Source organism: Periophthalmus magnuspinnatus, chromosome 3 (genome assembly GCF_009829125.3).
Source record: "Periophthalmus magnuspinnatus isolate fPerMag1 chromosome 3, fPerMag1.2.pri, whole genome shotgun sequence".
In the NCBI taxonomy this organism is placed as follows: domain Eukaryota; kingdom Metazoa; phylum Chordata; class Actinopteri; order Gobiiformes; family Gobiidae; genus Periophthalmus; species Periophthalmus magnuspinnatus.
The window spans coordinates 26,181,673-26,195,377 of record NC_047128.1 but is presented as its reverse complement, the minus strand read 5'-3'; the positions used below and the strand labels follow the sequence as shown (position 1 = coordinate 26,195,377).

The following is a 13,705-nucleotide window of genomic DNA, read 5'->3' as shown; positions in this document are numbered from 1 at the left end:
AAGTGACAGAGGCGCTAACATTGTAATATCTTTATGTAAGGAATGTGTGGCTGAATTGTGATCAAATGAATAATATAAAATGTATTATAAAACACCTCAACTGGTTTGTAGAAATAGTGTAAGGATTATATAGGAAGCAAGGTTTAGCTATTGAAGTGTGTCAAATAACGCAATTCCAGACAGACCAGCGAATTTCTATTCTCTATATGGGATACTATCTACTCAAATACACCTGCAGGTCTGTCTTGTGTTCCTATGTAGTCTCATTTAAAAGAGGCCTCCTCAGGACAGTGTCAGAGAGGGGGAACAGGTGGTGTAAAGCTCACATAGCTCCAACGCCTTCAGGGGCATTCCACTCTCAAGTTTACACTTAGAAGTCCTTGCTCATGCTGTTCTGTAGACCTGCGCAAAGGGACGCTCTTCTTCAAGGTCACTGCCAAGTGCAAGAGTCAAGTGATTGATTAAGTAAGGGAAAAGGCAGATACACCATAGTCAAACAAACATTCAGTAGGCATTATAACAATGGATATAAATGAATGCCAAAGATACTGAAATTTTACACATTTTTAATATTAACAATACAGAAAATCTGTAGTAAACAAGAATGTTTAGTCCACTTTTAGGACCATTTGGGTCAGGCAGAAGGTGAGAAATTAATGTATGGTTACAGACAAATTATTTTAGTGTTAAGAAAATGCACCCTGGTCAGTAACAGCTGATGACAGTAATGTTGAGGAGGAAAAAAGTGCACAGGGTGCATAACCACAATGCACAGTGAGTCATTAAGTCTCTATCCTGTCTTCAAGTACAATGATATAGCTCCCAGCATTGCTGATTTTCAGGAAAATTCTACATTCACTCTATAATGTCTTTGACGTGTCAGACTCTGACCTTGCAGACATGATTTTAACTCTAGTGCTCAAAATTAAGTTGAATAGAAGAGAGCGGTGAAAGCTGTGTCCATGTGTGAGTATATGTCCAGTCTCAAGTGAGCCTTTGATTGCAGTTACTTGGTTTCTGAAAGTCTTGCTAAACTGGCCCGACGGAACACTGCCTGGTCTTTCATCTCCAACACACAATCTTTGACCATTTCTGCAAACATGGAGGGCCAAAGCTTGTGAAGAGCCTCGCCCTTTAGATTAGTGTCTGATGCCCTCTGGGCTACATCCTGAAGATATTGCTCGATCATGGAAGTTCGCTCTGAAGACTCGACTGAACCCTCCTATAACAAAACAAACATCTATGACCGAACATATAGAACAGATGTTCTGCTATGGTATTGTCACTGATTTTGGCTGAATGTATATAATTTATGAAAAAACATTCCAACATTCAAACATATAAGGCTAAGTAGAGACTGTAAGGACAGACCTCAGGGCTTTCTGCATTGCTGTCTCTACAAGGATAGTTGAAGAGTGCTCTGCTCAGACCTTCCCCCAGAAGCTTCCCATTGTCTCTTAACTCTTCTGGACTCAGCCCTGCACGGCGACCACGTCCCTCCAGCAAGAACTGAAGCTGTCGCTTTCTGCAGAGAAAGAGAAAAGATAATAGCAAATATACTTTCCATACTCTCCAAAGGTACAACTAAATCACCAAGCAGTCTTGTTTTTTATGCTAATATGTCTCCAAAATACCAACTTATTACAAGTTACTGTGCAAGCATTATTTAGAAAGCTAGCAGCTGTTCTTAGTTTAAATGTTGTTGTTTTTTTTTTTTTATCTGCTTACACAGTACATCTATTTTGGCCTGGATATGAACTTACATTCCCTGGGGATGAATCAGTAATACAATGTTCAGCCAAACAGCCACTAATTTTAATGTTGGTAGTTAGATACCCAATCTAACCAGTGAAAACTAGTGTTCTTGGGCAACACATATCCCCTGTTTTGCCTCCAGTGTTTGGGTGCAGTGACTGTGCATGAATGAGCTTAGTACATCCATGTGCATTCTGTATGTTTATCAAATGTCCTGACCAAATAGATACAATTACAGTAGTAATTATTGCTAGTAATGTCACATCAACTGTATTCTCAGTTTTTGTATGTTTTGCCAAATTAAATGCTCAAAACATATTCTTAACTATAAACAGATATTTAAAACAATAGTAAGTAAGTAAGTACTGTGTTATTTTCATTTGGATATTCAGTTTGTTGCCATGAAGCGACAGATGTGCGGAGTTGGCTGAGGAGGAAAAAGAATGTTGGTGTCTAAGTGCCAAATACCCACCCTTCACCCTGCTACATAGTAATTAGTAATCGCAGATAGATAAAAAAAGATAAAAACAACATGCTCACACATTACTCTTGTGTCCTGTTCTTTGACACAGTAAAACATATTCATGCCCAGCAGTTACCTGGATTCTTCTAAGAGCAACAGAAGCCTACAACGTGGAGTTTCAGTGGCTGCTATATGACCCAATGTTCCAAAGACACGCTCTGCTGCAATGACATCATTCATGGTCACCTGTGGGACATTGAAACATAAATAAATAAATATCAATTGCAGTATCACAAAAATATATATATATATTTCATATGATACCTCCTGTCCATTGATCCGTAGCAGATTAATGTGGTGAAGTCTATAAATGACAAAGGAGCGCCACAGCGAGAGACTGACCACAGGGTTTCCTTCAGGGTGGATGGTCAGCTGGTCCAGTCGCCTCACCTGAGCCAGTGCTGCCAGCTGAGGCAGTCGGCTAATACTAGTTTCCAAAAATATCAGATGCTGCCAAAAGATTAAGTGTAACAAAGTATTAATGCTATTCTCAACCGATATTTAGGTCAACTGCTGCCTACTCTAGTCCTTACCGACAAATTAGGAAATTTGACCCTTATTCTTGGCAGTGTTGGTACAATAGCATCAAAGTTGATGTAACGAAAGGTTATTATAGTGACAGCGCCAGCAGTCTGAACTCCCCAGCCTCTTTCAAGAGCCTCCAGGGCTCCAAGTCCAAATAATCGGAGAGTCTCTCCATCCAGCTCTGCGAGGTGACTTTCAGACATGGACAAGCACTGCACACTGCCTGTCTCCACAAGCCTGAGAGAAAGACACAAAACACACAGTATCACTCTCAAAGTGTATTTACTGGTATTTATGAAAAGGCAGCTCATCATAAAGCAAAGTGTTTTCAATGACCTACCTACCAAGACTTTCAATAACACCTCCTATATTTAAGCCCTATTCACCTCATCTTATTTATTTATTTATGTATTTATCAAGGGGGGCTTCATGTTACATTTTAAGATACTCATGCACTGAGACCCTAACTTTGCGATGTCCACAGATATCTTTGATTTTAAGCATTTCACACATGGGTCAGGTGGCAGAATGTCAAATATAATTAATGCAAATATCACCAAAAAGAATAATTGGCATTTTCAATTTTCAAGAGTAATTTTAACCATCAGTTCAGGTTGGTGACATTATAATGGTTCATGTCTAATACTACAGCTCTAATTTCCCACCTGCACTAAATATTTCCTGTAGCAAGCAACAACAGGTTGACGATCTGTCCACTATTAGGCAGACAGACACCATGACTACAAGTGAAAGTTTAATCACTGGGACATGCCACACCTCGTCAGTGAATTAGGCCGAGCTATGAAGAACAGCTGTGTCTTCAAAAATTTGACTAAATGAACACAAAAACTACAAATGATTAGTGCGCTTGAGGGAACACTCATGTTTCTATGGAAATGTTATTTTGTTTGCTATAATCTTACACAGTATGGCATAATCTCATCTGTCGCCATAGATAATTTCAAAAGTATGGTTTTCACGTTTTATTTCCATGAGGATGCAGGTGACGTGCCACTCCCAGAAAGTTATGTACTGTACCTTTAATTTAAATATTAAATGATGTAAGTGCTATTTTTTGTTTCTTGTTGTATGTTTTATGCATGAACCACTGTAGAAAGGAAAGATGAGGCTGTGTTCATCTGTCATGCCACAACACAAAGTCACAATAGAGGGTGTAAGGCAACACATGTACATTAAATTGTGAAAATTGTGCTTCAGGGCTATTTTTTTTTTTTTTTACAGAGCCCAAAAGAAAGGTAATCTGTGAAACATGTAATAATAGACCTGAAAACACAACCATTTCATTCCTCATTACTCATCCTGACCTGCATTACATGCCAAAATTATGCCTGTGAAATCTTCAACAAGAATGAGCATATTTTATGGCTGAGCAGTAGCAAAGACAACTGAACTCAGTGGCATGAGGTCATTTTTGTGTCCTTCAATATTTCACCATTGCTTTGATGGAGCCATAAGGTGAAATATAACCTCATCACAGTTTTATAACCTGTCACATATCTTCTTTTTAGAAATTGGAAAAATAAATCATCGGGGTGGCTAAGAATAAAACATCTGTCTGTATGTTCCATAACCTATGGAGATCTTATCAGTGAGTAGTGATTTCATATACTGACTGACCTATATTTTCAGTTCTACAAATGTTACAACTCAATTACCGGTACATATGGATAATAAAGTGTAAACAAATATGCACTTATAAACGCACTTGGGATCCCGTGGGCTGTTTGGACGGCTGTTGGAGCGCAGTCTGCTCTCTGTACCCCCGGAGAGTCGCTCTGGTCCTGAACCCGGGCTGATCCGCCTACAGTGAAATACAGAATATTAGTGACGCTAATCGGCAAAATAAATTAAGATCCTAACAATTAAAAAGGAGTAATTCAAAGTTAAATTGACATTGTCACTAAGAAGTCTCTAAATGTCTCTACTGCATGAAAGTAGGAGGCTGACCACAAATTCATGGTTAAGTCTATACAGTAGTGAGGATATCAAGCTCCTTATAGCCAGCCATGATTGTGAGAGGTAAAATCACTGAAAAAATATATATATATATATTTTTTTACTATGGCAGCACAACTCATTGAAATCAAACTGATAATGCATTTTGACTTGTAGCAATTATTAAATTGTAAAGGCTATAGTAATAGAATCACATCTGCAAACCACAAAATATTATATAAAATCTATTGTCTTTTTATGCAACAAAATGACTAACATGCATTACTATTTTAATCTTCTGTCAAAAGGTAAAGCTCCTTAATATGTGAATTGAATCATAAGGTGACAACATAAATCTAATCATGATATTAAAGTTGTAATTAGATTTTATCTCAAAATTGTGCAGTCCTTTGCTTTAATTTATTCAGGGCAGCTGTGCCTACAATAGTTGCTTACCACCACCAAGTATAGAATAAACGAATAATGCAAATTGTAAAGTGAATATTACACTTATTACAAGTTATAAATACTAAAATAATAACTTTTCCCCATGTTTAGAGAGAATGGAATTAAACATTTCATATATTTTGTATATTTTGTGTGAAAGGTCAACATTATCTTTTTTGTTTAGTTACACTCACTAGTAAGTAGTCAGTGAAATAAGACATACTTTGGTTCATCTGGAGAGGACTCCTGCGTGACACCATTGCTCTGGGCAGGACTGTGGGCCGGGCTATTCTCTGGACTAAATTCTTCTTTAGCTCCATTTGTTGGTGGCAACTCCAGACAGGCCCTAACACCCTCCCACTGCTGTGCTGCATTACGGATAGCTAGGCGCCGCTTCTCCTATGTGAATGCAACAGAAAACAGGTATTGGTGTGTTGAAAAATATATCATATCAATCAAAATCTGGCAAAGATATTATGTGATTCTTTCAAGTATGTGTCTAAACACTGCAGCAAGCTATTTAGAGATAGGCATCTATTACATGAACTAAGTAAGAAAAAAAAGCGTCTAATGCAAGCCTAAGCAGACATCTGCCCTCTTAAATGGCTTATTAATATGCCACTCCTGCTACAGCTTTTTGGTTACCATTGTTCAGCAGCCTCTTTGAGCTGTAGCACACTTTCAAGCACCAGCATTAGTCTCTATACACTATGATTTACCTTTATAATGCAATTGTATCATTTCTACCAGTATGACAATTAAGTACATGTCTGAACTGATTAAAACACTATAAAATTAGTTGTACAGTTCAATGTCTAACCTTATGAATGGACTGTTTGTGACTTTCTCTTTTCTTCTCCTCTTCTTTTCGAGCCTGTATACCAGCTGTACGCCGATCCTCGTCCTGAAAAACAGTTATGCTTTCACAACGGTGCTCCATTTATTTAGCCTAATCTATACCACATAGAATAAAACAACCAGAAAAAGTCCACAAATAGATTCTAGCACCAGCCGGCTACATTTTAGGATTATCCCTCTGATTTAGTCTCAGATCATTGATGCACAGCTGTGGTGAAAAGCCTTATTTCCCAGAATGCATTTCTGCCAGCACAATATGTGAGTGTTCGAGTGAGTGAAAGGGGTTTTTTTAGGTTACCACTTAGCAAAGCATCCAGACTGATTGGTAGTTCTAGCAAAAAGTTAAAATGTGTTTGTTTTAAGGATAAATGTTTGTGTTTGCTCATTAAAGTATAATTGACAGTAACACAGGAAGAACTAGAATTGGGATTAAAATATAAAGTACAAAATCCACAAGAGTACCAAATAAGAGTGTTCAACAAAATACTGAAATCTCAATTTTATTGAATTTCATAATATCCAGTCAACTGGGATGGTATAATTACTTTATATCACTTTATTATTATTATTAAGACAGAATATTTTACATCAGTTCTTACTGTGATGCGCTTCATGTCCAGCTGTTTCAGGTGAAGCACACAGCGCAGGACGGCCTGCTTGTACCATGTCTCCAGGGCTACAGGATTCCCATCCAGGGTGAGCTCAGAAAGGGAGCACAGTTCTCCAAGATGAGCAAGCTGGTCAAAACTGAAATGACAATTTACCTGAAAGTTAAATGGATACACAATATCGAATAAAATAGCACTGTAGCATATTAACTATTAAACATATCTTTTACAACTCACACAAAACATAAACATAAACTTCCTGAAACAAGCTGACTGGTTGCACCAGGAGCTTCCTTTACCTAGCAACACATTGTTGCAATACAACATGCAATTCTGGGTGGACTTGGCCTGGCAGCTAACCGAGCCAGTCATTCTGTATCACCACTACCTCATCTGAACAACTTTGTCAAATAACTCTATGCTGGATTGGCTGATAAGTTTTAAATGAAAACTGTTTAGTGATTTTGCCTACTAGCAAATCAAAGTGGGGCAGTGTGTTCTGGTGCAGTGGGGTAGCCAAGCCGAGCCAATATCCAAGGCAGAGGATGTGGCCCTGTCCGGACACTGGGCCTGTGCCAGGGGAAGGAGAGAGTTAAGCAGCCTGTACACTTACCTGCTAATGTTGTTGCAGCTGAGAAACAGGCGCTGCAAACACGGCAGGAAGTCCAGCTCAGCCTAAAGAGATGAAGAGAAGAAGGGAGAGAGGACAGAGGAAGATGCAGACTTTCAGACCAAGGGCACCACATCCTTTGTGTAGTCAGAGCTGCCTGTCTTCTCCGTTTCCTCAGTCACCTTGCAGCACTTAGCTGCAGTACACAGCATCCTCATCCACAATGCGCACACACACATAGGCATGCTGCTGCGTCTGCACATGGAGAGGTGGGGCAAAAGAGAGGGAGAGGAGGGGGAGGGGTTTGTGTGCTGCGCTAATGCAGAGATCCCCTGCTGCAGGAAGATGACTCCAAACACTCTCTCTACCACCAGTCACACAGATGCTTCAAGCTAGCAATAGCATCAGACAGGGCTACAGTATTAGTATAGCTGTAATAGAATGGACTGATTAGTCTGCACAAATTCATTAATGTAGAGCTGGAGGTGGAAGACCATATATAAGAGAGAAAAAGGGGCAAAGACAATGTGACAAAGGATTCCTTTCAGCTAATGTGCCGGCTTTGTTTGGGAACACCACATTCAGCTGCGTACAGTCTCCTCTGTGGTGGGCGTCGCCGGCAAAGAGCTGAAGCTGGAAGGAGAGAGAGAACACTCCCAGGCCCAGTCTGAATGAGCCGCATCAGCACCCACCCTCCCACGCAACTTCCTCTGGATCTTAGCACTTGGCTTTTAAATTAGCTCTGTGATGCAATTACACCAAATGAAATGATCCTCGCATCGTACACACCTACATGCAACCACTATGGTACAATTTGGAATCTAGGTTAAAACACAGAACATATTGTATAGTGTGATACATTAAAAGTTAAGTATACACATTATTGGACAGCTAAAAGACACACACAAAAAAAAACCCCAAAGTAATATGTTAATATTTCAGAAGTAAATCTGATCAGGTTTATTTTAGCATGTTTTATTCCCACATCCCACTCCTGTGTTGACACTGTTCAAACTACAGTACTATTTATAGTAGCTTTGTCTGTGACTGAATGATGTCACTGCTGAGCTGATGTGCTGCATCAACAACCACCCACAGCGGTAGTCTCCCTTTAAAAAGTCTGGCTGATCAGATCCAATCAGCTGGCAGAATGAGACCAAGTGCAGCTGTGCTGCTCAGAGCCGCTAGGTGAATTTTGTCTATAAACGGCCTTGCCTTCACCTCTGTATCCCCGCTCCACCCTCCTCTCATTGACAGTTTGCGTGTCTGCATTTCTCACACATACAGTAGACTGAGCCCTATCCCTCATCACTGCAGTTCTACTTGAATGCAGCAACAAAGAACACAAAGTCTGTACAAATGAATAGAAACTTAAATGGATATGAAGGGGGCTTTACATATTTGTATGGTCTTTTGTTCCAGGGCATATTTTCAACAGCTCACTGATATGCTACAGTAACAAAAGTAAGTAAAAAAAAAAAAAAAAAAAAAAAAGTATTTTACACATTTATATTCTCTGTCCCTGTCTTTTTTGTCTATGACTGACAGTGGGATAACTATAAGTCAGAGTATAAGAATGAGTAATTCAACCTTGAAAATCAATACAGTATTTTGTTATAGTTATTTGACGACTACTTTAGTGTTTGATACTGGAAAGTTAGTACATTCCAATTCACTATTTAAGATCAAATGTGAAGGGGGATTGGAAAAATGTGTAATCTCTCTCAAATCCTAAATATTACTTTCAACAAATTTAGGATTTACCCATATTTTATCACTATAAACCGGCAAGTTTATGAACCTAAAACAGAGGTGTTAAACCTGTTTTCACTGACCACGCTTTACTGAAATCTAAATCAGGAAAAGGGAACGCCAGGACACCTGGATACTGATTATTCAGTTTTGCTGATTTTAAACTCCTGTCAAGAAGCCAACATAATGACAACATGAATGAGTGGAGAATGCAGAGAGGTTTTTGTTGTCTAGCTAATCCTTATTTGATTTGCCAAAGAAGTAGTTATGAAGTTATAGTCAACTAAACAGATGCCCTTCCAATCAATTGGTCAACTAAAAAGGGGATTGTGGCAAAATTATCACTATAATCTGATCATGACCTGATCCAAACTGCACTCACAACACAATAATACAAGAGTTGATGCAAAAACAACTATTTACAATAAAGTACGAGGAAACAGTGTATTTCTATGCAAAACAGCAGAGAACTCACTCCATGCCTTTTCCTTTCTGCTGTTGTCCCATTAATCCTCATTATCTATAAATAAAATAATTTGTCAACTAATACAAATTCTGGTCGATAAAAGACACCACTGACTAATGAATGAGTGACAAGTAACAACACATATTGCTAGACTCCAGACAAGTTTTCTAACCCAAAAATCAGCAAAGGGATTATGAGATTTACATTCAAATGATGAGGCCTGTTTTGGCATGCATTGTTCTGTTTATCAGATTTTTGTGAATGAGTGAATGTTCAGGATATCTAGTTACTTTACACTTGTACACACTTGAAAATTGGTTATAGAAAGTAATGAGTTTCTGTCTACCTAAATACTCAAAAAGATACTATAGACTGTGTAGGTATTATACAATGAATCATTAATTTAACTATATTTGAAATTTGCACTGAAAACAATATAAAAAAATGCTCTTACCAAAGTAGAGATGCAGTTGTGCCGTAAGTTGAGCTCTGTCAAACAGTTGAGACCGCGCACATTTTCCACTCTAGAAATGTTGTTTCCAGACATGTTCAATACACGCAGTTCACACAACTGAGAGACATTTTGGATTATAGAGATCTTAAAAGAAGTAAAATGAAGAGTGTAAGAAAAATCTGTAAAAAATAAATTCTTACAACACATGATATGTCTCAGTAGTTAATAATGATCTCATTTCACTTTTGCTTAGCATTCTGTTCAGGTTGTTTGTGCTACACTTTGGGTTAAACTGTGCAAAGCACTCTCTGGGCCTTCAAGTCAAGTGGAAAGTAGAACAGTATAAATGTCAGATCAAATCGCATTGTGTTCTATGCATGTGAAGTCTGAACTGCTCTAGATTATTTCCTTTAGATTCCCCAACATTATAACAAACACAAGCATACACACTTATATCCATTGCTTAACCAATAACAAAAGATTTACATCTTAGGGACCTGATTTTTGTCCCTATAAGAGAGGCAGGTCCCCTTGAATTGAGTGTGTATACCGATTTTAGCCCCCACAAATTGATAAATACTAAGCCACACACACACACACACACACACATACACACACACACTCACAATTAAAACAATTGTATGAAATTTGCAGCACACTAATTGCTGTAATGTGCTGCACAAGTCATACGCAAGATCTATTAATAAAAACAAGAGATGTTCTTTTTAAAAGAGAAGCAAGAGATTCATGCAGCCAAAACACTAATTTGACCAAAGAGTCCCCATTGCCTCTTTCTTTTCCAGAGGCTGTTCAAATCCAGACACCATTTGTAGTGGTCTGCTGTTTTTTAAGATATCATTAGAATGAGGCATCTGTGTGAGTGACTAAGTGACTGGAGGTAATGTTTGAAACTGAATAAATCACAAATCTAGCACATAAACAGTAAAACACTTGAAAACTCTTGAATGTGATTACAAACTATTGAAAATGTATGATTCTTATAGCATAATGAAACGCAATATTACTCCTGTGGTGATAAACGTCCTATAAAAGCTTAAACTGTATTAAAACAATAACTCACCTGATTATCGTGTAAATCCAGTACATTCAGTTTGACTAAATGATCAAGGCACTTTATTTTCTGTATCCTTTATAAAAGAAACAATAGTCTTTTCTTTAAGTATAAACGATAAAAATCTGTTAATTAAGTGACAAGAACATGACTAACCTGTTTTTTCCCAACATAAGAATCCTTAGAGAGTTTAAATACTCAAGACCAGTCATGTCAGTGAGGTGATTATCATACAAATTTAAAAAAATAAGATGTTGGAGTTGAGATAAGTGTTGGATTCTCCTGATATAGTTGTGCTGAAGGTTCAGAAGTTGCAATTCACCAATAAAGGCCAGATTGGGACATTCTTCAAGACAGCTCCTTTAAAGACATAATAGCAGAATTGAAGATGAAGATTTAGGAACGCTACACACGTATGCATACTTATCACTACATCTATTGATGGGTTAGATGTGTAGGGGTCTTGCTGCCCTCTAGCTGCATTATAAGGTACTTCTAGCACTGTTAACCTAAATAATGAAAATGGTTTTAAACATGTACCTGTCTAAGTCAATTCGCAGTGGATTTGCAGCAGAGCCTTCAGGGTGGAACTGGTTGAACTGAAAACCAGTGCGTGATCTTCGGTGAGATTTCTGTAATTCTGTGTAAAATAAAATTTCTCAATAATCACTTGAATGAATCTTTGTCATTGTGGCAAGTAAAACAAAATTAACTTACCTGTGGGCTTTGGAGAGTTAAAAGGGTGGGAATATGTCCTTTTTGTCTTTTGTTGGGTTTTTGGTCTAACAGTTGTGCCAGCCTCTATGCTACGTAGTGGTGCTGTTAATACTTGAGAGTCTGCAAAGCCTCTTTGTGGTGTAAGAAGAAGCTGAAGATGTCTTTGGTCAGAGGTGCACCTGAAAAGCTTTTTTTCTATAAAGGAATCGGAGACAAAACAGTGAATTTAAAATAAAGTGTTTTTTTGTTTTCTTTTAAAATTTATTTATTTTATTTTGTGCAATTAGAGAGAAGGCTGCATATTTTATTTCCAGTTCCACCTACTTTGATCAGAAGGGCATAACAAATGTATGTGATTGAAGGTTACTTGGTGTTCTCTGGTTGAACAATCTGACTGTAATAATAATATACAACTGTTATGTAACCTAATAACATTGACACATCTTTATTCTGTTCAAGTTTAACTACTCACTGTTCCCTGAATTCTCTCTGGTGGAGACTTGACAATACGATGCAGTTTGCAACTGTTAACCTTCAAATATAAAAGATTCGTGTAAAACATAGAATAAATTGCTGAATAGTCACCTAAATTGCGCGTTGATATTGTAATGGATGTTACCATTGGTCTAAGAAACATCCACCTATCGTTGATACTTGGGCAGTGTTTCATCGTTGTATCTTCAGACTGCTCGGATTCCATTTCGACACACTTAACGTTAGCTAGTGTTCACAGAAATTAATTATATCCCAAAAACTACAGGCCACTTCGATAAACCTCTCTATGTTTAAGTTGATGGCATCTACTTCTCACTATTCTGCTCCTAATTACGCCATACAATACATTAACCAGTAGCTATTATTACAGATAATTAACTCATATTAAGCCTACCAGTGTAGACACAAGTACAAGTAACTTTACAAACATCGCTGCCATGACAACGACGTGGCCGCGCCCACTTCTGTGTAACTCCATAAATACTCCGTGTGAAACAAAGATTCGTTTTTCTTTTCTTTTAACTGTATAATTTATTTCATTTTTGTTTTTATTTTTTTCATTTGGGCCGTTTCTAATGGCCACTTCCAGGTCATGTCTGATGATGATGATGGGTTTAATTAGTAAGCTTCTCATGTGGGATAGGCATCAATCATTTTTTTCAAAAATAGCAGGTGACATTTTTTTAAATGTATGTAAAGTAATACTATGCAATTCATATGCGAAGAGCTTAATTAGGCCAATAGCTTATAAGATAGGCAACGCAATAGAGTGTAACCACTCGTTTTGTCAAGCCTATTTAGGCCTGATAACCTATAGAAATAATAAGATTACAGAGACAGAAGCTGAAAACCTTAGACTGAAAGTAACAGCTTTATTGAGCAACGCCAAACCTCCCATGTGACATCAGAGGAAGGGAAGGCCCACAGCATCAAAATTTTGCCAACTGACAAAGGGAAATGCATTGTGATCCTGAACGCTGATTATGAGGCAAAGCTGATCTGCATGCTTAGTGACATTACTACAACCTACAAATTACTGAAACAAGACCTACCAGTGGGTAGAAAAATGAGATCATATAGTGCTTACAGAAGCTGGAGGAGGAAGAAGCTCTTTATCAACAGCTGTATTACAGACTATCCTGGTGACTCCTTGCATCTATGACCTCCCAAAAATCCACAAACAGGGACTACCCCTCAGCCCTATTATATGTAGCACAGACTCCATCACGTACAATGTGTCCAAACACTTTAAGACCATCCTGGCTCCTCTGGTTGGTAACACCATATTGAGGAAACAACAGAATTTGCTAGAAAAGTCAAGCATCTCCAATTTGTCCAGGATGAGACATTGATTTCCTTTGACGTGACCTCTCTTTTCACAGCAAGGAAGAGATTACTGCAGGATACTAAGATAAAAGAGAGAACTAAACTATCACCTGACCAAACTGCTGGAAATTTCTTTAAATA

General features: G+C 38.0%; 1 protein-coding gene across 1 annotated transcript; it reads right to left on the bottom strand.

Annotated features, from left to right (window-relative positions):
* Positions 1 to 550: 550 nt before the first annotated feature.
* LOC117393867 (leucine-rich repeat-containing protein 49) lies at positions 551 to 12,510 on the bottom strand. Its single transcript, XM_055230787.1, has 18 exons — positions 12,363 to 12,510; positions 12,216 to 12,275; positions 12,068 to 12,137; positions 11,744 to 11,938; positions 11,567 to 11,666; positions 11,183 to 11,386; positions 11,036 to 11,102; positions 9,955 to 10,098; positions 7,286 to 7,347; positions 6,664 to 6,811; positions 6,027 to 6,110; positions 5,430 to 5,605; positions 4,530 to 4,625; positions 2,812 to 3,040; positions 2,543 to 2,728; positions 2,355 to 2,464; positions 1,372 to 1,525; positions 551 to 1,222 (listed from the first exon to the last, which is right to left on the bottom strand). The coding sequence occupies exons 1-18, from the start codon at positions 12,441 to 12,443 to the stop codon at positions 1,007 to 1,009; spliced, it is 2,382 nt and encodes a 793-aa protein (XP_055086762.1). The 5' UTR covers positions 12,444 to 12,510; the 3' UTR covers positions 551 to 1,006.
* Between the last annotated feature and the right edge of the window lie 1,195 nt (positions 12,511 to 13,705).

Bases quoted from the DNA above. Each gene is read 5' to 3' on its own strand.
- LOC117393867 (XM_055230787.1), bottom strand. From the start codon at position 12,443: ATGGAATCCGAGCAGTCTGAAGATACAACGATGAAACACTGCCCAAGT. The intron at 12,138-12,215 runs GTGAGTAGTTAA...TTATTATTACAG, and splicing joins CAGAGAGAATTCAGGGAACA to TCAGATTGTTCAACCAGAGA. The intron at 11,103-11,182 runs GTTAGTCATGTT...TCTTTTATAAAG, and splicing joins CTTATGTTGGGAAAAAACAG to GATACAGAAAATAAAGTGCC.